Source organism: Rhipicephalus microplus, unplaced genomic scaffold (assembly GCF_043290135.1).
Source record: "Rhipicephalus microplus isolate Deutch F79 unplaced genomic scaffold, USDA_Rmic scaffold_12, whole genome shotgun sequence".
NCBI classification, from domain to species: Eukaryota; Metazoa; Arthropoda; class Arachnida; order Ixodida; family Ixodidae; genus Rhipicephalus; species Rhipicephalus microplus.
Genome location: NW_027464585.1, coordinates 22,646,198 through 22,674,114, shown reverse-complemented (window position 1 = coordinate 22,674,114; position 27,917 = coordinate 22,646,198). Strand labels below are relative to the sequence as shown.

Genomic DNA, 27,917 nt, shown 5'->3' with positions numbered 1-27,917 from the left:
AAAGGCGCGCCATTTGACTGGACTCAGCAATGTACGTCCGCTTTTTCTGAATTGAAGTTCCTTTTAAAATCCCATCCGATTGTTCGACACTTCGATCCTCTGGCTCCCACAGAACTTCACACAGACGCTAGCGGTGTCGGTGTAGGCGCCGTGTTGGTTCAACGCTTGGATACCAGAAAACATGTCATTGCGTATGCAAGTCGCTCTCTAAACAAGTCCGAGCGTAACTATACCGTCACAGAACAAGAATGCCTCTCCGTAGTCTTCGCAGTGCAGCGCTTCCGGTCCTACCTGTACGGACGCCCTTTTACCATCATGACAGATCATCATTCGCTCTGCTGGCTGGTCAATCTGCGTGACCCATCTGGTCGACGAGCGCGCTGGGCACTCCGTCTGCAGAAATACGACTCTACAGTTTCCTATAAAAGCGGCCGTTGTCATGCTGATGCAGATTGTCTTTCACGACTACCGCTTCCATCGACGGGCTGCGACCTGGGCAACTTCGACACCTATATCGCGCCATTGGACCTGTCATTTCCTGATACGAACGCCTTTTAGATTGAGCAGCAAAGGGACCACACCGTACAGGAGCCCCTTCCTACCGAGTCAAGACCATCGGTGACTCGCTTCTGCATGCGCGACGCACTTGTGTACAAAAAGAGCTATGCTACGACTGGCTTACGATATCTTCTCGTGGGTTCGAAGAGCCTTCGCGTTCCGTCTTGCAGGCTATGCATGATGACCCAACGTCCGGCCATCTAGGCACAGCGAAAACTCTTTGCCGGCTTCAAGAAATATTTTACATGCTGAAATTGCGCCAGACGACGGAACAGTACGTCTCTAGTTGCAACGAGTGCCAACGCCGCAAGAGCCTTACCAGTGCTCCTCCAGGGCAACTGCATCCTATTCCACCCCCTAGAACTCCATTCGAGCAAGTTGAAATTGACCTTCTAGGTCCCTTTCCGAGGTCTTCTAATGGCAATTGCTGGATAGTCGTATATACCGATCACTTAACACTGTGCTGCGAGACAGCTGCTATACCATCGGTAACTGCAGCTCACGTGGGTTTATTCATGCTGCGTTTTGTGGTTCCACGACATGGACCTCATAAAATTTTTATCAGTGATCGTGGGCGACGATTCCCTGCAGACGTTGTGGAAGAGATGCTTCGTCTAGCTTCAAGCTTTCGGCACTCTACGCTATATCATGCCCAAACAAACGGCCTGACGGAACGAACAGGACTCTCACGAACATGTTTTCTATGAATGTCACAGCAGATCACAAGAACTGGGATGGCGTGCTACTTTTCATCGCTTACGCATTTAACACCGCACAGCATAAAACTACCAGCTACAGTCCGTTTTTTCTTTTGTATGCTCGGCCACCTCGTCATACCCTAGATACCGTCTTCCCGTTTATGGACCACCATGATTCCGGTATATCCGAGATCGTCTGCCATGCAGAAGAAGCCCGACGTCTTGCTTACCTGCGCACCCTCGCTTAGCAAGATCGCTCGAAGACACGTTTTGACCGTCAACGTCGACACGTGACGTACAATCGCGGAGACCACGTGTTGCTGTGGACGCCAAATATGAAACGTGGGTTGTGTGAAAAATTGCTGGCACATTATGCGGGACCTTATGCTGTTCTAGATCACTTGAGCGATGTAACTTACTGCGTAGCACGTCTTCATTCAAATGCCCGACAATCTCCAAAGATTGAACTAGTTTACATAGCACGTTTCAAGTGCTATATTCCCAGAAAGACTCTTCAACTCGCCCGGTGGGCTTCGTCTGCGCGGAGGGAAATGTTACTGCATATGTGATTTGGGTATGAGCCGGTGGGTAGCGGGGAACAGGCAGATTAGAGAAGAGGACGTTCGGCTAGCGAGATAGGCCTCCGGTGCATGACCACTTGAAGCCTACCAGTACGCCACAGCGTAATAAATACATTACTAAACGTAACAATATCATTAATGGCATTCAGCCAACAATCAGTATTGTTACAACTGATCATTAGAGGCTTCGCCCTCATACAAATACCTCGCTGTTACCCTAACTATATTCTAGTACACTATACCCTAACGAATAATTTATGTTGGAATGCACACGTTACTAACGTCATTTTTTCTTTTAATAAGGCACATAGTTTTCTTAAATGCCACATGAAACAAGCCCGAAATATTGTCTATCAAACCATGATCCACCCTGAACTTGCATGCACAAGCGTAGTGTGGAGCCCCCACCAACCTATTTAAGCAACGCTGTCTAAAGTGTCGTCCTTGCGGAAGGAGTTTATTTATGTACACTGCCATCTCACTGCGAGACATTGCAGGGGTGGGCACAAAATTTGCTTGGAAATTAGGCATAACATAAAAATTAGCATACAAAATGAAATCTGAACTGCGTGAAATAACAAGCTTATAAAAATAAAGTTATGCATATGTGCAGATAGCAAATCAACATTGCATCAAATAACGCTCGTTAGGTGACATACATATACAAAAATATGCAAACGTTTACTCATTTAGGACTCCGAAGGCACGTGTGATGAATTTTTTCTGCAAGTTGAGCAAGAGGTAACTGACGAAGTGCGTCGTCTAGACCATTCCATAGTTCGACTGTGGATGGGAAAAATGAGTATTTAAACTCTTTAAACGTGGGTGGAAAGAGACAAGACTTAGGGGGTGACAGGTTCGGGCAGCTCGAGAAGGACGCTTCACAAATGAAACTGGAGCCATGGTTACCGAAGACTCATGTACACTTTTATGTAAAGTGACAGACTGTTTGCACATGCGTGGGAGCGCTAGTGTTTCCAGTGATGAATTGTATGTGAGCAAAGAAGGAGAGAAGCGGCGATTGTATGTGCTGAATATGAGTCTTATGGCTTTTCTTTGCAAAGATTCCAACTTGGCTACGTCACAAATGAAAAATGAGGGCCAGACAACCGCTTCGTACTACGTTGGCCTGACCAGGGTTTTGTATGCAGTTAATTTGCAGTCTTTAATGACAACCTTCAAAGTACGATTTAAGTAGAATAATCTACGAAGGGCTTTCGAGTGAATGTGGTCTATATGTTTTTGCCATTTCAAGTTATGTGTGAAGGCCACCGCAAGGTATTTAAGCCTATTAACGTGTGTAATGCTAGTTCCACTGTAACCGTAATGCAAGCATAACGGCTCAACCTCATTGAAAAAAAAACGTCATAGAGACTGTATTTGTTAGGTAAGTGGATAGTACTGTACTCCAGGTACAGAACCTATCAAATACTTCATTTAATAGAAACTGGTCAGCACTCTTGGAAATCACAGAATGTAGAACGCAGTCATCTGCATAGGCGCGAAGTTTAACTGGCGTGTTTTGAATGACCTTCACGGCGTCATTAATAAAGATGACGAGCGGCTCCACTTCAGAGCCTTGGGGGACACCAGAGTTGACTTGACGGTATTATATTTTGTTTTATTAAGAAAGAGTCAGCGATCCATTTATTAATTAAGAGTCAGCGATCCAAGAAATCAGTGAATCGTTATTTATTATTTCGCGAAGTTTGAGTAGAAGTTTTCTGTGACAGACCGAGTCTGAAGCTTTGGCGTGATCTATAAATTAAGCATCCAGCTGACCTTGAATATTAAGTACCGAAGCGAAGTCATGCGAAAATTTGACGAGTTGCGTGGTCGTAGAGTAACCCGGTCGAAAATCGTGCTGGTAGGACGAGATCACATTATTCTCAGTTAAGTACTTAGCAATGTGTTTTGTGTACAGTGTGTTCTGGTAACTTGCATGCGGGAGATAACAATAACAAAAAATCAAGGTCTACCGACCCTTGCTTCTCATCGCTGTGTATCATCCCTATCGCTTTTTCATAAGTTTGAATATTGTTCACCTAATCAACCGCCGTACATTAGTCTCGCTGGTAGAACGTCGAAACGAACTGTGCACATCAACCAAGTGGACCAATCCCTCACTCGTACTACTGCCTTCTCAAGTTCTACCTTTTTAAACGTGGGGTTTTGACTTTGTACACCACAGGCATCTCATGAATATCATGTTTAGACGTGTCATTTACCCTCGTCGTCCATTCACGTCACGTAATACCAAATTTTGTATATGAGAAAAACAGCAGTGAGCGCATCGTGAGCGTGGGTTGTTGTCATGTTCTTACATGACACGCATGTCATGACTATCATGTTTGCACTAGTCATATAACTTTCTCATCGATGGACGTCACGTAACACCAAATTTGGTTATGTGTAGCCAGCGAAACGATCACGAATGCACTATGAGCGTATGATGATCATGTTTTACATGACGCGCATGTCTTGATTATTATGTTTGAATGTGGCATTTACCTTCCTCAGCCGTTCGCGTCACGTAATACTAAATTTTGCATATGTGAAGCTAGCGGAACAGCAGCGAGCGCTTGATGAATGTGGGTTGTTGCCATGTTGCCCCGCTGTGGTGGTCTAGTGGCTAAGGTACTCGGCTGCTGACCCGCATGTCGCGGGATTGAATACTGGCTGCGGCGGCTGCATTTCCGATGGAGGCGGAAATGTTGTGGGCACGTCTGCTCAGATTTGGGTGAACATAAAAAAAACCCCAGGTGGTCAAAATTTTCGGAGCCCTCCACTACGGCGTCTCTCATAATCATATGGTGGTTCTGGGACGTTAAACCCCACATATCAATCATTATATTGTCATGCTTTACATGACAAGAATGTGAGGATTACCATATTTGGACGTGTCATTTACTTTCGTCGTTCATTCACGTCACGTAACACCAACTTTTGTATATGTGAAGCTAGCGAACAGGCCGTGAGCACGCCATAAGTGTGGCATGTAGTCATGACTTACATCTCTTTCACGACATAATTTCCACGTTAGAGTCTGTCACTCACGTTTGCCGTGCAGTTGAATACATATATATTACAAGATTATACAGCTTTCCTAATATGTCATGCGAATGAAACCACCGCAAGAGCAGTCCTAGACCATAAAACTTTATGAATAGTCATGACTACTTATGATTTTCATGTTATTACTAGTCAATTATGCTTGTCATACAGTCATGATACGTCATATAAATTTTGGGGTCGATATCATCATCGAAACGGCCAGGAGAACTAAATGTCGTAGGCGGCTTGATATAGATAGATAGATAGATAGATAGATAGATAGATAGATAGATAGATAGATAGATAGATAGATAGATAGATAGATAGATAGATAGATAGATAGATAGATAGATAGATATAGATAGGCAGGCTCGAAGTCCCCGAAGTTCCCTATGAAATGCTTCGCATTTAAAAGATGAAAGGCACGTACTTCGATGAACATTTTTACCGGTTGCGCAATGAATGGAGGCGAAAATGCTGTAGGCCCGTGTTCTGATATTTGGGTGCATGTTAAAGAACCCAAGCTGTTCGAAATTTTTGAAGCCCTCCACTACGACCTCTCTCATAACCATACAGTGATTTCCCATATCGTATAATCATACGGTGGTTTCACTCTACATATCAACCATCAATAACTGTATTCTGGAAAGTACGCACGTATGCTTAATGGCGCTATATTCCGCTCAAGCGATGGCGATGTTCAGGAATATGAAAGCTGACCCGAGTTCATGAAGCGGGAATAATAACGTTGTTCCTTCGTCTCCTTTTTGTGTATTTTACATATGTTAGCAGTTACGCTGTGAGTCATAATATTGACAAAAGTGCTCAATAGTATGTAGCTAGAAATTCCATCTTGACGTCCATTGATGATGTGCCACTACTAACGAAGTTTCAATTTTCTTTGATGCACTCATTGCGCTAATTGTTTAATGTATTGCCACGCGTGTTGTTTTGATGCATTCAGATTCCACCCGCAGAGACTTGTTTGCAACGCTCGGCGCACACCGTGCCACAACGTTTTGGAAGGTTCGCGATTGTTTACAGTCATTCCGGTAAAACCACGCACAAGACGCCAGCCGTCGAGTTTATTTAAGAGCTTACGTGGACAGCAGCGTTGGCACTGGACTTGTGCACTACGTCGTCGCATTCTGAGAGGCCTAACTGCATGAAAATTGTTGCATTTTTCATTCATAACCTTTCTATATTGCTATGTATTGTTACTCATGTAAATTTTTATTAACTATATACTTTGAGTTCGAAAACAAGAATGTCACAAGAACGAGGGAGAGACAGGACGACTTAAATGTAACCATTGCGGGAATACGCTCTAAAATGGCAATAGCCAGAAGAAAAGTACACATTTAGTTGCGCATGAGAGCAACTGTACAGGCCTATGCGGTCATATTTAAGGATCGACGATTCTGTGGAAAGGAGTGAAGACAAGACGGTGCGCATATATTTGCTGTATGTATTTGCTTATGAAGCTTGCACTAAAGCTAGAGGAAAGTGCCACCCAGCCTGTCTCTCTCGATCTTGTGAAAGTCTTATTTCTATGCTTAAGGAGTTCCCATTAGTTAAGCAGCATCTAGCCGAATGTAAATTTTGATAATTTATTTACTTACAGGAAAAAAAACCCTCAAGTACATATTTACTTCATTTACAAACAACAAAAAATGTCCCATAAAAAGCCCACAGCTTACTGTACGGTCGGTTTAGTTGCCGCCCCAGCCTTTGTTTGTATATAAATGCACTGCAAGTATTTGTAGTTGCTGCATTTCTACTAGGTGTCGTTACAAAAAATTATTTTTTTCTGATTTACCCTCGATCGTCGTCATTCTCTCGCCTAAGGAACACTACGTTATAAGAAACACCGAACTTGACAGAATTGCCTCTTGGCGTTTACTCTGGTGAATGAAACTGAATACTAACAAGTGTAAAATAATGAGGGCTTCTCGAGAAAGTACCGACAGCACTAGCCCTGCTCATTCAATTACTAATGTTAAATTATCATCTGTCTCTACCTTAAATATCTAGTTGTTCACATTGATAACAGATCAAGATGGAATAGCCATAATAATTGTGATTCAAATTCAAACCGCACTTTCGGCTCCTTGCGCCATAAGTTTTCATTAGCGCCAGGTAAGATCGGATTGATTGATTGATATGTGAGGTTTAACGTCCCAAAACCACCATATCGGGATGACGGACGTAATAGAGATGGTTCAGATGACCACGACGGCACGTTGAAGAATTGGCAGGCCTGGCGGCTCACTTCCTGGCAAAGTTAACTTTATTTACACACTGAAACTTAGAAACAAAGGCCGGGGCGGCAACTAAACCAACCACACAGTAAGCTCTGGGCTGTAATAACGTCGGCGTTACTTGCCGAGCCCTTTGTATACTGCACACATCGACATTACCTTCTCTATGTAGTATCGAACCCTGGATCAGAGTCAGTGCCAAGCACGTCCTCTTTCCACGATTCCCGATCTCATACTCGAGCACTAAGCTCCACTTTTCTGCCTTTCTCTCCATTGAATACCTCCCTCCTCACTTGAGACCACCTCGTGGGACAAACCCCTTCTTGATCTTCAACGTAGCAAAAAACTCTCCTTTCCTCAGAGGCGTGTCTCCACTCCACCTCTGCGTATACACACTTCGCTACCCTCATTCTCCTAAAAATCGGCAAAACAAAAACTCCGTCATTTCGTCTACGTACAGCTTAATAACACTTTCGTGCGACAACAAGCCTGGCTAGACAGTCGGTCGGCTGTTCGGAGTTAGTGCACATGATGCTGCCATCTATCCACACGTATACACCACCACGTTATCTCTGTCGAGAGCAGTGTGTTGAGAGGGACCACTTGTTTCTCAGTCTGGCTCACCGTGAAAACGGTTCCGCCGTGCGCGTCACTCACCAGCACAGGTGCGGTCAACAAAAGCTCACGTGGTTTGACAACAAAGGCGCGTGCAGAGGTGAACGGCATAGTACGTATGGCAGCCACTGGTCTTTATCCTCCCATTCCGTCAGGCGCCATCTACCGACTTGTCATTCTTCGCTTGCCTCAAACATAACAGCGCCTGTTTCATTAACATTTCTTCTTTACAAAACACTAGTTAGAGCTAAACACGAGTACGCTTTATCAATATGGAATCATCATTTTCGCACCTATGTTAGCGCACTAGAAGCCATACAGAATTGCTCAGCTCGTTTTATTGTCGCTAATTACTCTCGCACTGCTAGTATCTCACCAATAAAACTTCACCCGGCCTCCCTACCCTTCCTAACAGACGGAAGCAGGCACGCTTATATTTCTTATACAGAATTTTTCTCGTGAATTCTGAAATAAAACGCACGTTGTTCTCACCACCTTCTGTTGTTTCCTCTCGCATCAAACACATCTTTAATGTTCATTGTGCCATTCGGCCATACAAGCTTGTACTTTCACTCATATGTGCCCAAGACTTCCTCTGAAAGAAACCACCTTCCTGCCTCAATCGCCAGCAACCCTGATCATGTGTACTTTGAGAATGTCATTTATGACTTGTAACCTTTCTCCTCTCTGCCACGCCGCATATGGCATTGAGAGTATTTAAAAATAAAAACCTAAACAGATGAATATTTACGAAAAATGGTGCTGATTCAAACTGTGTTCGAAGCCAATAGCTGAGAGGTTTCGCATCGCACAGCAATTTTCACATGCTTTCGCTTTTAGCGCCACACAAAGGTACATACACGCCTTCATATCAACCAGCACTCGCCAAGGCTGGCTATTCTACGCATAAAACTTGGGGAAACAATGCCTGGGTGCATCCTTGTGTTCAGTCAAGCGTCCCTTGCAGTGCCGCTGAATTGCTCTCATACTAAATGAACCACTGTAACTAGCAAAACTCCCAAGCATTTCCCCGAGGGTGAACATGGTTAAGTGCGAATACACGGGGTGATGCTATGAGGGGTATTTATTAATTCGCACTATTATATTTATTAATAACACTATGGTGCCTTTATGACGTAGTGGTTCCTGGGAATCGCAATTTGATCACACGGGGGAGTTTACGTTAACTCACTGGCGAATGCCAACGGATTTTAACTTTACTCCCCCTCACGACCCGCTCTCGACGGGAGACTGAGAGAGAAGGCGGGCGCGCGAAAGAGAGGGGTGCGCGCGCAGCTGCAGCGAGCGAGGAGAGCGGAGGAGCGAGCGAAGGGGGAGGGGGTATAAGGCACGTTACTGACACCGATATCAGCGTCGCGTCCGTGGCTTATTCGGTAGAGCGGCCCGCCAAGTCCTCTTTCTTTTAAAGATAGAGAGAAGACTGCGGACGCCGCCGATGGCGGTGGATGGTTTGGGGTCGCTTATATAGTGTATTCACACTTAAAAACGGCGACTTTTTCAAGCAATCCAAGAACGCCTCACGGGCACACGGAGCGCTGTGGGAAAAGTGTGTACGTCTTGTGAGCCGGCTGTTCCACCGCCCCCTGCTCGTTGGTGCCGTGCGGGCAGAAAACGAAAAGAACGTGTCGCCCATTGTTAAATTTTATTCATAAATCTTGAACACTAGATGAACGCACCTGCTTGCGCTTGTACGCATAAAATCCTAAAGAAATAACGCAGTGAGTGTAGGTATACCTGGATGGATGTTCATCGAATGTGCAGCTGAGCAGCATGCGAGTTGTGGCGTATCGATACGTGCATTCAAAATATGCTATCATGAGTACTGTGAACTTGATTCATAACTAATCAACGATGAAATGTTCACCAGACGCTATGACATTTAACAGTGTCAAGGCTTGATTGAGTCGTTAGCCACACAGCGCAGAGAAGTGTTACAACATTACTAGGTCTTTATTGACAATTCATGCGCTGTAAAAAAGATAAACGAACACAATTGAAGCTTGTTTGAAGACGAAAGGATGGAACTATAATTTACTTGCGAGGTACCTTGCTCCGATCATTTGCAGTTTTAGGTTTTCCTGCGGAGTATCTTTTCTGGTAGATGTTGAATTTCGCGTCGGAGCATTGAATATCCTTTCATGAGGAATATTGATGTCATGCTTACGCTCGGCGCTGAAGAAAAAAGCAAAACGTTGGCGCCCATCACATGAACAGTAGTTTCTAGCTGCAAATTGATTGCCTCAAGGAGGTGGGGTATCCTGCATGTCATATTGCCACAGCTTGTGATCACCTCATTCGAACTGCAAGAGAAAAAACTGCCCCAACTTCTTCAAGGGTGCTTACCAGCGCAAACGACAGGGCAGGAGGGGACAGGAGAAGAGACGTCTCTTCTCCTGTCCCCTCCTGCCCTGTAGTTTGCGCTGGTAAGCACCCTTTATGATGTTATACTAACACGCCCAATCCCACTCTCTTGTGTTCTTCAAGGGAATCGTTAGGAAATTCCAATGCATTGCGTTTCGCCCACAACGGCGTTTCAAACATGCGCACCCAGGGTTAGATGAATAATGTTTTCTTTTTTTTTTACACCGTGCCGCTAATAGTGCCGTTGGACGCACGTGGCGCTTTCCTGTCGCAAAAAACGCGGTATGAGTTTCCAGATCTAGTAGCTAGCGCTCACGGTGAAAAATTGCAATGAAGTGAAGAAAACAGAGTTCTCGGCTCGGTGTTGGCGTTTCACAGCGACCTCTTGAGCACCCATTTCCGGATGTTCTTGAGAGGCGCCCAGCCAGCGAACGGTCGAGAGTGAGGCACGAGCGGACGGGAAAGTAGCGCGCAGAGAGGAGAGAGAGCGAATAGCGAGAGAAGTGGCGAAGCACTGCATACACTCCCACGTATTACGTTCTCCGGTTGCTAGGGGCGAGGATAAGCGTGCGCGCCCACAGCTGTTGCTATGCGAGAGGGAATGAGAGCAATAACATCTCCCGGCGCGCGGAAACCACCGCGGACAACGCCGTATGCTTGTCATAGCCCGACTAAGAAATGCATTCGCATTTAAAAGGCTGTATATGGACGTCTTCTAGCCGTGAAAAAATTAGAAATATAGTAGTTATCCTACACTCGGAAAGAAAGTTACCTGGGAAGCGATACGGAGTGATGGTTGCAGTTGCGCACCATAAGCTTACTAACATTTGTTTTGTAATGCACAAAGGTCTCAGGGGGCTCCGGTGGGCAGATAAAAGTACTGTAGAGGCATGAAGATTGTTCTTTCAATTGTTGTGGGAGAGTTGCAAACCAAATTCTGAATTCTGGTGTTCACACAGACTGGTTGATGTGCGAGCCCCGAAAGCATAAAAGTTTATATAATGGAGCCATCTCAGCGCAACTCATATTGTCAGTTATGCAATTGCGATTTAACTTTCGAATACGTGGTTATCTTGCTGACTGAAAAGCAAAAAAGAAGAGGCTCGTACAACGAAAGCAGAAGAGATGAAGCCGTTAAACTGTCTTCACAAAGTATACCGGAAGAAATAACGAGCAACGCCATGTAGAATGAAAAAAGCGAAAGAAGCAAACAAACATTTCTTGCAAGACTTTAATATGAACATAAAAAAACTTAAAAAACGTCGCTTCGAAGCGGAAAGCCTCTGCCTTGAATTTGAACTCGGAAAACTAGCAAATAGCTTTACAAAAAGTGATAGAGACACCCTAAGGCCGTTTTTCGCAGTCAAGACGCGTAAACAAGGAAACCCGTTTAGACTCATTGTAAAGGACGCCCTACCTGGCAGAGCACGTTGGCATGGTTCTTGCAGAGGCTCCTGAAAACAACTCCGTTGACGACCCTTTTTTCACTAAAAACTCGGACATTGTTGTAGAATTTCTCAAGACAACGCGATGTGCATTCATTTCTTTTCTGTATATTTGAAGAATCTTTACTATAACATCCCACAAAAGAGGCTCTAAAAGCTGTTGAAGATCCCATCGGCAAATTCAGAACCACAAGATTTCAATACCAGAGCGGGATAAGTATAGCGAACGTTATGAAACTTCTCGAAATCTACCTGAGCTCGTTTTCCGTAAAATACAACAGCAAGGTAGACCAGCAAATCGACGGCATATGCATAGGATCATGCTTGAACCCCATATTCCCAGACTTCTTCCAGGCGGTAGAAGACAGGGCACTACACGATCAGTTTAAAGGATTCAACAGGGTCAAGTGCCTCAGATATGTGGAAGACTACCTAGTATGCCTAGACCAGTCATAAGACAAAATCAGTGCGACAACAGTACTGAAGATGTTTGAGGAGGCGTACGGGGGTTTGCAATTCAAGTAAGAAGTTCCCGCCGAAAATGCTCTGCAATACTTAGACATCAACGTAAAACAAAAAAGAGCCACATGTGCAACATGTACTGAAAAAGGGGAGAAGGGGATATGCTTCGCTTTCTGCGGGCACAAAACTAGTAGAGAGCGCCATTGCACACGCTCAGAAGACCCTGCGCACGCAGAAGCGATGACAGCTTTAACATGCAGGTACGGCGCCTACGAGAAAGTGGCTACTCAAAAGGCGTGCTGTTATCAGTTGAGGAAAACATTCTAAAACAGATAAAACAAAAGAAAGGCAAAGAAATTGCCAAGCATGACAAAGAGCCTGCAATGGTCACATACGTTCACAAAGCATCCCATAATATGAAGAAGAGACAGGCATGAGCTGAATGTTGTGTTCTCAGCTCCAGTCAAGTTGAAAGGAACGTGTCAAAAAGTAAGCGATCCCGATGCGAAGAGAGAATAAAGCTGGACACATCATAATAAAAAAATTCGTTGAATGTGGAGTAGGCCCCGTATACCCACAGGCATGTCGCAAGACATACGTTGGTTAATCGGGATGCCGGATCAACGAGTGGCTCAAGGAGCATCGCTATGCATGCCAGCAGACAGCGATCACAAGCAACCTTTCTAGGCACTGCAGGAAGTGTGAGTGGAGCCCAGTGTTTGAAAAAAAAGCTACAATTCTGACCAAATAAGAAAATAAGACTGCACGTGAAATTTGGAACGACTTTCACATATGAGACCAAGAAGCGCATGCGTCAGTTCCAGCTCCATTTCACTAACCCCTACGGGAATCGAATTCAACAAAAGCCAGAGAAAGCAGTTTAATCAGCATGAGAACTGTGAATCAGCACCACATCTGGTAATCATAATCCCCCCACGCGTAGCATCTGAAGCACGGTGTAAGAATATACACCGTGATCTGAAGACAGCGGAGCAAGATAGCCGCGGCCCACCCTCTTTGTAAACTGATCTTTCTTTTTCCTGGTAGCCTTCGTTCTTCCAAGTTTGTTCAATAAACTTTAGTTGATAGTTTGCACTTGGACTGTTTACTTCTTTTCTCCATAACTTCGTTCTCCACAGCGCAATTTTTTCAGTCACAAAAACCAACTAGCTCAATGCCTCACTTTTCTCAAAGTAATCATGCACAGGCACCCTAACCAGAACACGTGAGAAATCTCGAAGGCATATTATAAAGAACACCACCAGGCTTTGACAATCTTCACGCTAACCTTCGGTATCGTAACAACACAAGGACCTCTACGTTAAACTTAATTATTCGACTTCAACCATGCGCGCCTTTGTTGCTTGCATTTGTGTGTTTCTTTGTGACATGCACGATGCACGCCGATTTTTGTTTGTTATTTTAACACGCGCAATAATCTTTCGATAGCGAGTGAGTGTTAGCAGATTATATTTTTTTCGCACTTCTTTCTTTTTTCTTCGAATATTTTACACCAACCTCCAGTTACAATGCAGAGCAAGGTCGATAGGTGCATATCGTTTCTACCCTTTACGGTGCGAGTGACGCACACGTATCTAGTGAATGCATCTTATATTAAAGAGGGCCATTAAAACCTCCTCTTTAAATAGCGGAAGCTTACAATTAAATTGTAAACAGCGCCGATAGATATTGAGTCCGAATGCATCCGTGAATTATAGACCATTCTTGCACTCTTTAGGCAACCAAGTTGTAGTATTGCGAGAGCAATTTACGAACAGTCCCGGTTGGTTTTTGTCGTTGGCGCTGCCGGCGGGGCATTCGCGCATATATATATATATATATATATATATATATATATATATATATATATATATATATATATATGGCCGTGGTCGTCTGCGCACGCGCTGAGCTCGTGAGGGAAGAAGGAAGGCGGGGGGGGGGGGGGGTGCCAATGGTTGACGTACTGTCGCCGCAATAATCAGCGCGCGACTCTTGCCGCCACAGCAGGCGGGAGCTCCTATGGGCTGCGCTATTAACACGTAAAAAAGGTGCCAAAAGTGTATCTGGAGCAGCAGTCCACACACAGATGCGCTCTACACATACCAAACTGCCATCAACGGCGAAACATGACGTATAGACCGTAGTACCAGCTTGCGCTGCCCACGGGAGGCGCTTTTCGTCAGTGTGGTTCCTACGCACGGAACTTGTGCTCACCTACAGTAGCCGCGTTGCAGGAAACTTTGTAACTTAGTAAGCACATGTTTGCTACAATGAATTTTGCTCATAAAAAACCTAGTCTTGCTGCGTAAAACATTAGAATTTGTTCCTATCGCATTCATGGCTTCGACTTTTTGGCAACACTGACTTTTTTTTGTTTACGCGGAAGGCAGATTGATGCTAAAGAATAATGATAATTAGCTACTCAGCTGGTTCAAAAGTTGGACAGGTGGAAATCTTAGAGAGAACATCGCACCTAAAAACTGAGCGAGAAAATTACGAAGCATTGTATCACAAGTTGCCAAGTTTACTTGATGTGAGAAGCGCTGGCATGGCGTAAACAGAAAGTTTAAGCGTAAGGCCTGCGCGCACGTCGTGGTGGTTGCAAGGGCGAACACACTTTTTCCATGAGCGTTTTCGCGCCCGTTGGCGTTACTCCTGTACTTGAAAAAGGTCTATTGGTTAATGAGGAACGGGTAATTACAGAGAAAAGCAGAAATGCTGCTGAAACAATATACCTGAAGTTTCTGTTGCGGTGTCCACCACGGATGCTCATCATCTGGTTGAGGGTCTTGCCCCGGAATGGCTCATGCACCTTGGCCGTCCACGACCTCTGCGCCTTGTTGACGAGCACCACGAACTCTTCGCTGTTGAATGGGTCCACGGTGTCACCAATCTCCCTCCTGTCACGCACGAGGATAAAAGAAATTTAGGTCGCATAAGAAAGATGGCCCGATTCTACATGTTACACTGTAAATGTCGTCGAAAGACGATAGTCTTGCGTCTGGAGAGAGAGAACAACAGGTTTATTTGATGTTCTGCGCAAGAAAATTGGTGAATGGTATTCTGAAGGCGCTGCGTTAGAGTGCCTCGAGCGTGTAACGGAGGCGAACATGCGCATCTAGGCACGTTAGACACGAGTGCTATCTGGCAGTTATCTTCGAAAACAAAGGCATGCGCGACCGCGGAGAAAGATGCGTGCCAGTCACGGAGGTGAAAAGGTGTAGAATGCAAAGCGACGGGCAGGTGGCACCACCGTTCCGTCGTAGCAAAGCGTTGGAAACACCTTCTTGAGCATCGCGTTGCACTGTCAGCGAAGCGCATTAAACGCTACAGTCTTTAGCGTGTTTTTTGTGTGTCCTCTTCTAGTATAAATACAGACATACGAAACATAGATATGTTGATATGGTACCTCAAATATGAGCAAAGTTTGCTTTTTGAACTGACAATCGCACAACTATAAACGCTAAACCTTGAGAAATATTGGTCGGCGCTGCGGATGGAGTGGCCGTTTGATGCCGTTTGTGGTATCGTTTGGGCAGACTAACAGACAAAAGTACAGAGAGACAGGCAGACAGACAAACCAAAATTTTTCCGTCGAAGGCCCCCAAGAAAGACTATCGTCTTTAAAAAAACAGTAGGATGGGGAGATGGAGGTGTCTAATGAAAATTCTCTGAACAGGTCGAGCCAACGTTTCTACAGGTGGACTTGTCTTCCTTAAGGCTAGAACAGAAGTGATTTTTTTTGCCGCTAGAGTGTCTACGCTTTGCACCCTCTCCTCCATCCCAATGAAGGAGGGGAGCAACATTAGACACGGGGTTGTGAGAGTGCGGGGAGGGGTTGCTGTGGCGAGTTGTAGGAATAATGATGGAACACGGGCTTCGTACATCAAAACAAAATAACGAAGACGTGGGGATGTACACGTGTCGCTGAATCCCGACTGTCGAACCAGTTATCAGACGTTAACAATGAAAGGTTTGAAGTTTCTAGACGAAGCCTAACCCGCACTGGCTTTTTGTGTATGTACCATGCGGAATATATTCAACAGTTCCTTTAGAAACAGTATATTAGACTTGTGATTAAAGTACGACGTCACATTTTCTGTCTCTTGCGGACGGGAAGGTCGACTGAAGTATGCGAAGTTTTCGTTCGTCGAAGTTGTGTCCTGGTACAACAAAATGCTGTTCCACTGCTTTCGGTAATTTCTTTGCCATTTAATTTAATATTACCGTTTAACGTTTAATGTAATAATAGCAGGCTGCCCTGTTTCGCCAAAGTAGAGTTTACGACAATGTGAACATTCGATCGTGTAAATAACGTTTACTAGTGTAGGTAAAACAAGTTTTTGTATGATGGACCTAATAAATTCCGGTTCTTTTAATTATTATGTTGATTTATTTGTGGGGTTTAACGTCCCAAAAGCACTATTTGATTATGAGAGACGCCGTAGTGGAGGGCTCCCGAAATTTCGACCACCTGGGGTTCTTTAACGTGCACCCAAATCTGAGTACACGGGCCTAAGACATTTTCGCCTCCATCAGAAATGCAGCCGCCACAGCCGGGATTTGATCCCGCGACCTGCGGGTCAGCAGCCGAGTACCTTAGCCACTAGACCACCGTCATTTTGTAGGTGTTAGCATGCCTTGCATCATAAATGGGAGCAAGGTCCTACTTGCGCAGTACAACGCCATTTCACTTTTACATGCACAATTACGTCCTTAAAATTCCTATCATAGCAATGGGAATTTGCCAGATAATTAGAAAGGAGGAGATAGGTGTTTAAATAGAGAACTGGTCAGCGAGGGGCATCGCCACGCAAACGGCGGCTCGTCCTTTTCTGAACATTTGCTATGGCCGTTACCATTTTTAGTTTCATGAAGTAATCTCATATTCGACAGAGTGAATGGTTCTTTGGCACGCACCTGTAAAGTGACACATCAACTGTTACATCTGTATTGTTAGGGTGTTTTTCAGATAGTAATAAACATTTTTTGTTCAAATCGTTGCTTAGGAAAGACCGCAATTTTTTTTTCGTGGTGCACGACTACTTCTTTAGGTGTTTGCTAGGGGAAGGGGGCATGACCTCGTTAAATATATATATATATATATATATATATATATATATATATATATATATATATATATTTATTTATATATATATATATATATATATATATAAGGGAAAGAAGTGTATACCTAAAGGCTCGTTTTTCCGTGTTTTAACACACTATTAATGAGATATAACAGACAGTAATGCCAAGGAATGTACAGAGGAAGTTATTAGAACCACTGGAATGGAAATAAGAAGAAAGAAAAGTGGATGAAAAAATAACCAGCCGTTCCTGATCACGGCTGGTTATTTTTTCATCCACTTTTAATAATAATAACTTCTCCTGTACATTTCTTGGCATTACTGTCTGTTATATATATATATATATATATATATATATATATATATATATATATATATATATATATATATATATATATATATATATGAGTGTGTGTGTGTGAAAATGTTTAGTTAAGGGCTCGTGTTTCCACGTTTAGACACAACAATAATGAAATCTTACAGACAATAATGCCAAGGAAAATATAGGGGAGGTTATTAGACCGAATTAGACGAATTGCAACTCATGATTACGGAGTTACACAAGGAGAGCAGAAAGGTGGGTCTTAAAATTAATCTGCAGAAAACGAAAGTAATGTACAACAACCTCGGAAAGGAGCAGCGCTTCGAGATAGGTAATAGTGCACTTGAAGTTGTAAAAGACTATGTCTACTTAGGGCAGGTAATAACCGCAGAGCCTAACCACGAGATTGAAGTAACTAGAAGAATAAGAATGGGGTGGAGCACATTCGGCAAGCACGCTCAAATTATGACAGGTAGATTACCATAATCCCTTAAGAGGAAGGTATATACCAGCTGTATCTTGCCGGTACTTAGCTACGGAGCAGAAACCTCGAGACTCACAAAGAGGGTTCAGCTTAAATTGAGGACGACGCAGCGAGCAATGGAAAGGAAAATGGCAGGTGTAACCTTAAGAGACAAGAAGAGAGGAGAGTGGATTAGGGGACAAACGGGGGTTATGGATATCATAGTTGAAATAAAGAAGAGGAAATGGACATGGGCCGGGCATGTAGCGCGTAGACAGGATAACCGCTGGCCCTTAAGGGTAACTAACTGGATTCCCAGAGAAGGAAAGCGGGTTAGGGGTAGACAAAAGGTTAGGTGGGCAGATGAGATTAGGAAGTTTGCGGGTATAAATTGGCAGCAGCAAGCACAGGACCGGGTTAACTGGCCGAACATGGGAGAGGCCTTTGTTCTGCAGTGGACGTAGTCAGGCTGATGATGATTAGACCGAATTGTAAGGTGAATGTGAAGAAAGAAAAGTTGTTGGAACGATAACTTGCCGTTGACAGCATATATATATATATATATATATATATATATATATATATATATATATATATATATATTGTACAGAAGCCGCCGAACACTGAAGTGGGTCGAACTCTTATGTGCTTTCTAGTGGGTCTGCCCAAAGAGAACGCCGCTCGCGCGGAGACCCCGTGTTTTGGCCGTTACTGTCGCCATTGTGTAGACTCGCTGTGTGCCGGCTAATAAACGCCATAACAAATTGGTGGAGAGTGCTACGATCCCCTTCGATGCCCTTGGAACTACGCTCACGTACGCTGCAATCTACCATGTCCCACGACGCCTCTCAGCAAACGCCTCCTCCCATGCCACCCCCATGTCCCGGTGTCCCCAGGATCCGCGATCCACCCATCTTCACGGGCGCCGATGGCACTGACGTGGAGGACTGGCTGGCCATTTACGAGCGCGTGAGCGTCCACAACAAATGGGACGAGGACGGCAAGTTGACAAACTTGGTGTTCTACCTTGCGGGCGTTGCAAGTTTGTGGTACACCAACCACGCGTCCGAGTTTGCAACCTGGTCCGGTTTCAAGACTGCTATCACCAACGTTTTTGGCCGCCCTGCCGTTCGCAAGCTGCAAGCCGAGCAGCGCTTACGCGAACGCGCTCAGCAGGCCGGTGAGTCATTCACCAGTTACATTGAAGATGTCCTGGACTTGTGCAAGAAGTCGAACGACAGCATGCCCGAATCAGACAAGATCCGGAACGTCATGAAGGGCATTGACGATGATGCCTTCACGATGCTGCTTGCCAAAAACCCAGGCACAGTAGCTGAGGTCATCACGCTGTGCCAGAGCTACGAGGAGCTCCGCCGGCAGCGTTCGATGACCCGTCGCTCCACACCACGAGATGCAGGGCTTGCAGGCTTGGAAGCGAGCTGTGATCAGGTGGCACTGCTGGCAGATCTCAAGTCCTTCATACGTGAGGAAATCGCGCGGCAGTTCTCTCTCCTGCCCTTTGCCCACCCACCGGCTGCTCAACAATCGGACACTACCATTCTTCCACCCATCCGCCGAGCGATTGAGCAGGAAATAGCGGAGGTCATGCCTGCGTACCACCCACAACAACTTCCGGCCCCTGCACCCCCAAGTTACGCCCAAGTGGTCGCAAGGCCGCCTCCAGTCATTCAAGCGCCTGCACCAGTGACTTACGCCGAAGCTGCCGCACGACCTCCGTCCTTTGCAGCGGGTATGCCGGCTGCATATGTTGGCGCAACCCCTCAGCCTCATTTTCAGCCCACCATGCAGCCTTTCCAGACACCGTTCCGGGCGAGACCCACCCCGGCAAACCGATGGCGCACACCCGACAACCGGCCCATCTGCTTTGCTTGCGGTTACGCCGGTCACGTAGCCCGTTATTGCTCTCGACTACAGCCGGCTCCCACTTCTCCTGTTGCTGGCCACCTTAGCCGTTCGTATAACGAGGAACTGCCGTCTGTGCCACTGTCGTCTCGCCCAGGTCCGTCTGCTCGAAGGTCGCCGTCTCCACGACGTCGGTCTCTGTCCCCCATGCGGCCAAGTTCTTCTGCTCATGAGCGGGAAAACTAGTCGTCGCAGTCCCAGAGGCAAGGACTGCGACGCTATCGCATTGTGAAAGCCCTCAGAGCCGCCCATCTAATGTCATTGACGTGCTTGTGGACGGTGTTCATGCATCTGCTCTTATTGACACTGGAGCTGCGGTATCAGTTATGAGCGAAAATCTTTGCCGCTTGCTTCGAAAAGTGACGACGCCGATTTCTGGACTGTCCCTTCGTACCGCTAGCTCACATCGTATTAATCCTACAGCAGGCTGCACAGCTCGCGTTGTCGTTCAGGACGTTCTGTATGTCGCCCAATTCATCATTATTCCTGCATGCTCTCATGACGTCATCTTGGAATGGGATTTTCTCTCCCGCAACGACGCCGTCATTCATTGTGCCGCCGCCGAAATTGAACTCTCGCCCTTCTCGCATTTGACGCCAGAAGACGGTCCCTCGACACTGAACAAGATTCTTGTGAAAGACGATACTATAGTGCCTCCAAGCTCGACGATGGGCGTATCGGTCTACTGCACCGGTCTCTCCGACACAATTGCACTTGTTTCGCCATCCTACCGTGCTTCCAGGAGGAAAGGGTTGCTAGTACCTTTCGCGACCGTGGAAATCACCCAAGGCAACGCCGCTATTTTTGTGACCAACCCATCCCCGTACACTGTTACCTTGGTTCAAGGGGAATGTCTCGGCAGAGTGGAAGCAGTCGACGACGCACAAGTCCTGGACGTACCCGAAGACTCGCGTTGTCCCGATTCACGTACCATCAGTGCTGTTTCTACTTCTGACCCATCATCTCCTGATGTATTTGGCCCATTCATTGATGACAACCTTACGTCAGTGCAGCGTTCCCAGCTTCTAGACCTGTTGCAAGAATACCGTTCTTCTTTCGATGTCGGGCGAAGTTCTTTCGGTCGCGCGTCCACTGTTACGCATCGTATTGACACTGGTGCCCATCCACCATTACGGCAACGTCCATACCGCGTGTCGCCTGCTGAACGCCGGCAAATTAACGAGCAGGTTGACGATATGCTCCGACGCGACGTCATTCGGCCCTCGGACAGTCCATGGGCGTCTCCTGTTGTTCTTGTTGCGAAGAAAGATGGTTCTGTGCGGTTCTGTGTGGACTACAGACGGCTCAATAAGATCACTCGCAAGGATGTCTACCCACTGCCGCGCATCGACGACGCAATTGACAGCCTTCACGGAGCCCAATTTTTTTCTTCTCTCGATCTGCGCTCGGGGTACTGGCAAGTACCCCTGGCTGATGACGCTCGACCGAAGACTGCCTTCATCACACCCGACGGCTTGTACGAATTCAACGTCATGCCGTTTGGTCTGTGTAATGCACCTGCGACATTTGAGCGCATGATGGACACCGTACTGCGCAACTTGAAATGGCACACGTGCTTGTGTTACCTCGATGACGTTGTTGTCTTCGCTCCAGATTTCTCCACCCATCTCCAACGTCTAAAAGAAGTTTTCGCACGTGTGAGCAATGCCGGCTTGCAACTAAATCTGAAGAAGTGCCGCTTTGCAGCACGCCAACTCACCGTCCTAGGGTACGTCGTGTCCAAGGATGGCATTCTTCCTGACCCAGCCAAGCTTCGGGCCGTGGCCGAATTCCCAAAACCTGCGTCCGTCAAAGAACTGCGTAGTTTCGTGGGCCTGTGCTCATACTTCCGACGCTTTATACGAAACTTCGCCACGATTATATCACCGCTGACGAAGCTCCTCGGAAGTAACGGGCCCCTCAATTCGTGGTCGTCAGAGTGCGACAACGCGTTCTTGAAGCTCCGCCACTTGTTGACGTCTCCTCCCATTCTCCGCCACTATGACCCTACGGCCCCAACAGAAGTGCACACGGATGCCAGTGGTGTAGGCCTCGGCGCTGTCCTGGCGCAGCGCAAACCCGGGTTCCCTGATTATGTTGTGGCATATGCAAGCCGTACGCTCACAAGAGCCGAGACAAACTACACCGTCACGGAAAAAGAGTGCCTGGCGATCGTCTGGGCTCTTACAAAGTTTCGACCTTATTTGTATGGTCGCCCATTCGATGTCGTCACTGACCATCATGCACTATGCTGGCTGTCATCATTGAAGGATCCCTCAGGCCGCCTCGCCCGTTGGGCTCTTCGCTTACAAGACTACGACATCCGCGTCCTCTACCGCAACGGACGCCAGCATGCTGACGCCGACGCCATCTCGCGCTCCCCTCTGCCTGAAGCTAACGTGCTCTGCTCAGTATCCTCGGTTGTTGTTTCTGCCATTGATGTTGACATCATCGCTACCGAACAGCGAAAGGATAATTGGATCGCCCAACTGATCGACTTGCTCTCTGATCCGTCCGCAACGCCATCCACGCGTGCCTTGCGTCGTCGAGCTCACCATTTCGCCATTCGTGACGGCCTCCTACATCGACGCAATTACGACGCCGATGGCCGGCAGTGGCTACTCGTGATACCCCGCAGTCTGCGGTCGGAGATATGTGAATCCTTCCATTCTGATCCACAGTGCGCGCACTCTGGGGTATTCAAAACCTACCATCGCATTAGACAACGCTACTTCTGGCGCGGGATGTACCGCTACGTCCAGCAGTTCGTTCGCTCCTGTCTCGCTTGCCAACGCCGCAAACCGTCCGCACACATGTCACCAGCCGGTCTGCAACCGCTACCTTGCCCTGACCGTCCGTTTGGGCGCATAGGTATCGATTTGTACGGACCACTTCCTCTGACGTCCACTGGCAACCGCTGGGCCATCGTCGCCGTAGATCATTTAACGCGATACGCCGAAACCGCCGCTCTCCCTGCGGCTACTGCGCGTGATGTTGCGTCCTTCCTACTACATCGATTTATATTGCGCCACGGTCCACCCCAGGAGCTTCTCAGCGATCGAGGCCGTGTCTTCTTGTCAGAAGTCGTCGATGCCATTCTCACTGAGTGCCATTCTGTCCACCGCAAAACTACTGCTTACCACCCGCAGACGAATGGTCTGACCGAACGCTTTAACCGCACCCTAGGCGACATGCTGTCGATGTACGTCGCCGCCAACCACACGAATTGGGATACCATACTGCCCTTCGTCACTTACGCCTACAACACCGCCCCTCAGAGCACGACTGGTTTTTCACCTTTCTTTTTGCTGTACGGAAGGCACCCGTCACACACCATCGACACGATACTCCCGTACACGCCGGACCCATCTGAGTGTACACCTATTTCCGAGACCGCCAGGCTTGCTGAAGAGTGTCGCGAGCTTGCCAAGACTTTTACGACGCATGAGCAAGAGCGGCAGAAGAGTATTCGTGATGGCTCCGCCACTTCTGAGCCCACCTTCCTTCCTGGTTCCCTTGTATGGCTCTCAATCCCGACCTCTGTAGCTGGCCTTTCTTCCAAACTACTCCCGAAATATGAAGGTCCCTACCGTGTGATCGAGCGCACATCTCCGGTCAACTATCTTATCGAGCCAATTGAACAATCTTCGGACATGCGCCGCCGCGGGCGCGACATAGTCAACGTGGAGCGTCTGAAGGCTTACTATGACCCGCTCGTAGTGACAAGCTGTTAGGTCGCCAGGCGGCTCCCTCTTCGACCCCGGGGTAATTGTACAGAAGCCGCCGAACACTGAAGTGGGTCGAACTCTTATGTGCTTTCTAGTGGGTCTGCCCAAAGAGAACGCCGCTCGCGCGGAGACCCCGTGTTTTGGCCGTTACTGTCGCCATGGTGTAGACTCGCTGTGTGCCGGCTAATAAACGCCATAACAATATATATATATATATATATATATATATATATATATATATATATATATATATATATATATATATATATATATATATATATATATATAGAGAGAGAGAGAGAGAGAGAGAGAGAGAGAGAGAGAGAGAGAGAGAGTCATCGGATCTTAACGTGAACGAAGAGAGCCGACTCCACGTCGAAGGAGAAACTGTTTATTCGGGCCGAACTTGTGGCCACCGAAAAGTAAAGTGAGACACTAGCTCTGATAGCGGCAAACAGAGCGTCGGCCGTCGATCAACTGACAAGCGATGAAACGTGCTGGCATTCATACCCTTGGCATTGGATATTTTGGTCTTATCACGATTCGATTGATTGGTTTGTGGGTTTTAGCGTTCCAAAACCACCATATACTTATGAGAGACGCCGCAGTGGAGGGCTCCGGAAATTTCGACCACCAGGGTTTCTTTAACGCGCACCCGAATCTGAGTACATGGGCCTACAACATTTCTGCCACCATCAGAATTGCAGTAGCCACTGCCGGGGTTTGATCCCGCGACCTGCGGGTCAGCAGCCGAGTACCTTAGCCACTAGACCACCATGTGAGCGGCAACAAAACCTGGTGGCGACGTGGGTTCCCGAATATTCTGTGATGTTCCCAATGTGGGCGTAACCTCAAAAAAAAAATAAACAATCTACTAAAGCCTCGAAGCTTCTCGAACATCGTAGGCACCGTTTGCGCTGAACCAAAACTTGAGGAAAGGAACATGGCAATATATATTATTCATTATATTCTCAAAGGTTCCTAATGAAATTTTACATGAGGAGTGGGCGACATAAAAAAGGCAGCATCAAAATGATAATCAAGATACAGTTGAGTCAGCTTCTTAGATGGCGTTCCCTAAGCTTGCAGAGTTGCAGCTCATAGCTGCGCCTTGTGGAAGGCCATTGCAGTATTGGGCGGTGCGCATGAAGAATGACTGCTGAAATGATGTCGTGTGAGCACGTGGCAAGATCAAAGCCTTTAGATGGCTAGTGCGACGACCTCGACGGACTGGTTTGATGAGCTCGTTGTCACGTGTGGCTGAATGAAAATATTTCTGGAAAAGACAGAGACGTGCCATACGATGACGAAGAGCGAGGGTAGAAAGTTTTTAACTGGTTTTTAGGTTAGAAATGCTGGAGTAACGGGAGTAATCTGAAGCAATGAACCTCTCTACTTGGTTTTGGACAACCCCTAGTTTTAATGTGATTAGTTTGGTGGGGGTCAAATATGAAAGATTCATATTCAAGCTCATGACTGACAATGGCGATATCCGAGGGTAGTTTATCAAAAGGTGGTGCCAGAAAAATGTTACGGCATATGTAATCAAGGGCATGGTTAGCGGAGCGAGTTTTGTGATCTATCTGGTCACCCCACGACAGGTCACTTGAAAGATGGACACCTAGGTATCTGATCGAGTTAGTAGCAGCTTTACGACAGTTGTTGATGGTATAAGTAGCCAGTACGTAGTTATTGCGACGATGGAAAGAACTGAGCAATGTCTTATTCGTAATAAGTGATATCAACCAGGTGCTACACCACTCTTGAATGCGTAGAGGGTCACGCTGTAGGGAAGAAATAAATGTGGAGCGATCAATAGGTTGATAAAGGACACAATCGTCCGCAAAAAGGCGAATGTGAGATTTTATAGAAAATGGAATGTCGAAAGGGAATAAGAGAGGCCCGAGGACGGTACCCTGGGGCATGCCAGGCAGGGCTGGGAAGAGGTTGGAGGATAAGTTATCAAAATGCACAAATTGCTTCCAGTTGGTTAGTGAGTGAGCGAAACAACCTTATTGTCCATCCGGCATAAAGGGGGAAGAGGTAGGAGAATTAAAGCGAGATACTAGCGACTCGGACGTCCCGTAGCAGCAACCTACTCGCGTCAAACTCATGGTGGTGCCGCTTTCGGCCGCTGGCGTTCCAAAATGCTAAGAACGTGCTGGACTACGTCTTTTTGGTTGCCTGACTCTTCGCTCATAATTTTTCTGCATATGGTAGTTGGCATTGCTTCTTCGTTACCCGGTGGTGCTGTACAGACCCAGAGGAGGTGTCTCTGTGCGTTTCGCGCAATCTTGCAGTGTTGGAATATATCTGTGGAGTATACCTCAAGGCCAGCGTGCTTTGCCCAGATGACGTGCATATGGCTTGAACTTGCAACTGCCGTAGTGTGGCTGCTTCGCTGAGTTGTAGGTCATGGTGAGGTGGTGAGTGGAGGCGTCGCCATATGTTGTGACAGAATACTCTTCGGCATCGGGTCATTCCGGCTCCGAGGAATGTGTTGACGAAGACTTGCCGCTAGTTAGCGTGTGTGCATCCCTATTTGCATGCCTACTCGTTGCAGTTCAGGCCCCCGTCTAGCTTCCCAGCGTGCGCAGGAAATCACTTGACGGCAATGTTGGTTTCCAGTCTTGTTATCATTAAACATACTTTTTCGGTGGTTTCATGGACAATGTCTGCTGCAAAGTTGACTATTGCCGGCTTGGAGTCGCTGAGGACCATGCGGCGATGCAGGATCGCCAGTGCTAGTGCAATTGCAAGCTCCTCGGCTTGCGTGGAGTTTGCCTCCCAAAGTTGTGAATATTTCGGTATCTGCTGCAATGACTCCTGCTGCGTACGTGTTTGGCCGGGAGGAATACGTCACCACGTCCACGCAATACGCACGCGGATCGCTGGTATGTCTTTTTGTGAGGACCGTGGCGTTCGCCATTCTTTTTTGTAAGTGTACTTGCGGATGCATCAGCTTCGAATAAGGGTGGTACCCTCAGTCTTTGGCGAACGTCCCGAGGTAGCTTCTTTGCTACTTCCAGGGTCATCCCTGGTGCGTTGATTCCGATGCGTTGTAGTATCGTTCTTCCCGTCCTGGTCTGGAACAGACGATGATACTGTGCCGTTCGCTAGGCTTCTGCGATTTCTCTCAGAGTGTTGTGAAGTACCAACGCGAGCATGCGTTCCGTGTTGGTGTGGGGGTATAGGCCCAGGGCCGTCTTGTATATATATATATATATATATATATATATATATATATATATATATATATATATATATATATATATATATATATATATTATGAGGAAGAGCTTTATTCGAGGCGAGCTCGAGCTGGCACACACTGATGATGATATCTACAGATGAGGAATTTATAGAAATGATGATAACACGTCCAATTGATAAAGAAGAGTTGGTGACAACGCTACCCCGTCACACTTGAAGTGGCCTCCTGGCCGCGCGAGAGACAATATTAGGAATTGCGTCGGGTGTACAGTTTCAGCCGAGAAACGTGCAGCATTTCTGTCCCACGGCAACGGTGGTCAGAGGGAGCGTTAAGTGGTGAGACAGTAATTAACGGGGGACGTTTGTTCAATCTCCGTATAAGGCGCTATAGGACGACTGAGGAATTTTTCACATAAGCCGGGCACACGCACGGGAGTCCACAGAAGAACTTAGTCTCTTGGGGAAAAGGTGACAGCATGGTGAGTTGAGTCGTAGCGAGACTTGCGAGCTTCCTGAGGGATGCCGGTGTAGATTCGGGCCAGATGACGGCAGTGCTCGTGGCGAGACAAAAAATGTGCGGATAAAGGGCCTGCTGAGGTAGCAGGAGCCGAAAGGAAGGAGACGTTCAGAGTTACACTTGGAGAGCGGCCATGGACCAGAAAATAGGGAGAAAAGCTGGTGGTGCGTTGCGTAGCTGTATTGTAGGCGAACGTTACGAATGGCGAAATGGCGTCCCAGTTCGTGTGGTCAGGGTTAACGTACATGGATATCATGTCCGAGAGGGTACGATGAAAGCGTTCCGTCAAGCCATTTGTTTGAGGATGATAAGTAGAAGTTGTTTTGTGTATGGTGTTGGCGGCGCGTAGAACCTCAGCAACAATAGAGGAAAGAAAGACCTTGCCGCGGTCGCTGAGCAGAACACGTGGAGCTGCATGGCATAAAATTATGTTATGCAGAAAAAAAAACAGCTACTTCGGTGGCTGTACTAGCGTGCAGTGAAGCGGTTTTCGCGTAACGAGTGAGGTGGTCAACAGCCGTTACAATCCAACGATTTCCATTGGAGGTCATGGAAAGGGGACCGTACAAGTCTATCCCGACGATTTCGAATGGCAAAGTGGG

The 27,917-nt window shown here is 46.8% G+C and overlaps 1 protein-coding gene across 1 annotated transcript in view; it reads right to left on the bottom strand.

Moving 5' to 3' along the window:
• The window catches only part of LOC119166691 (dipeptidyl peptidase 1), a 245,086-nt gene that overhangs the window by 120,270 nt on the left and 96,899 nt on the right, over nt 1-27,917 (bottom strand). Inside the window, exon 4 of the mRNA XM_037418012.2 lies at nt 14,795-14,959. Within this exon, the coding sequence (XP_037273909.2) occupies nt 14,795-14,959 (165 nt within the window). The remainder of the gene's footprint in view (nt 1-14,794; nt 14,960-27,917) is intronic.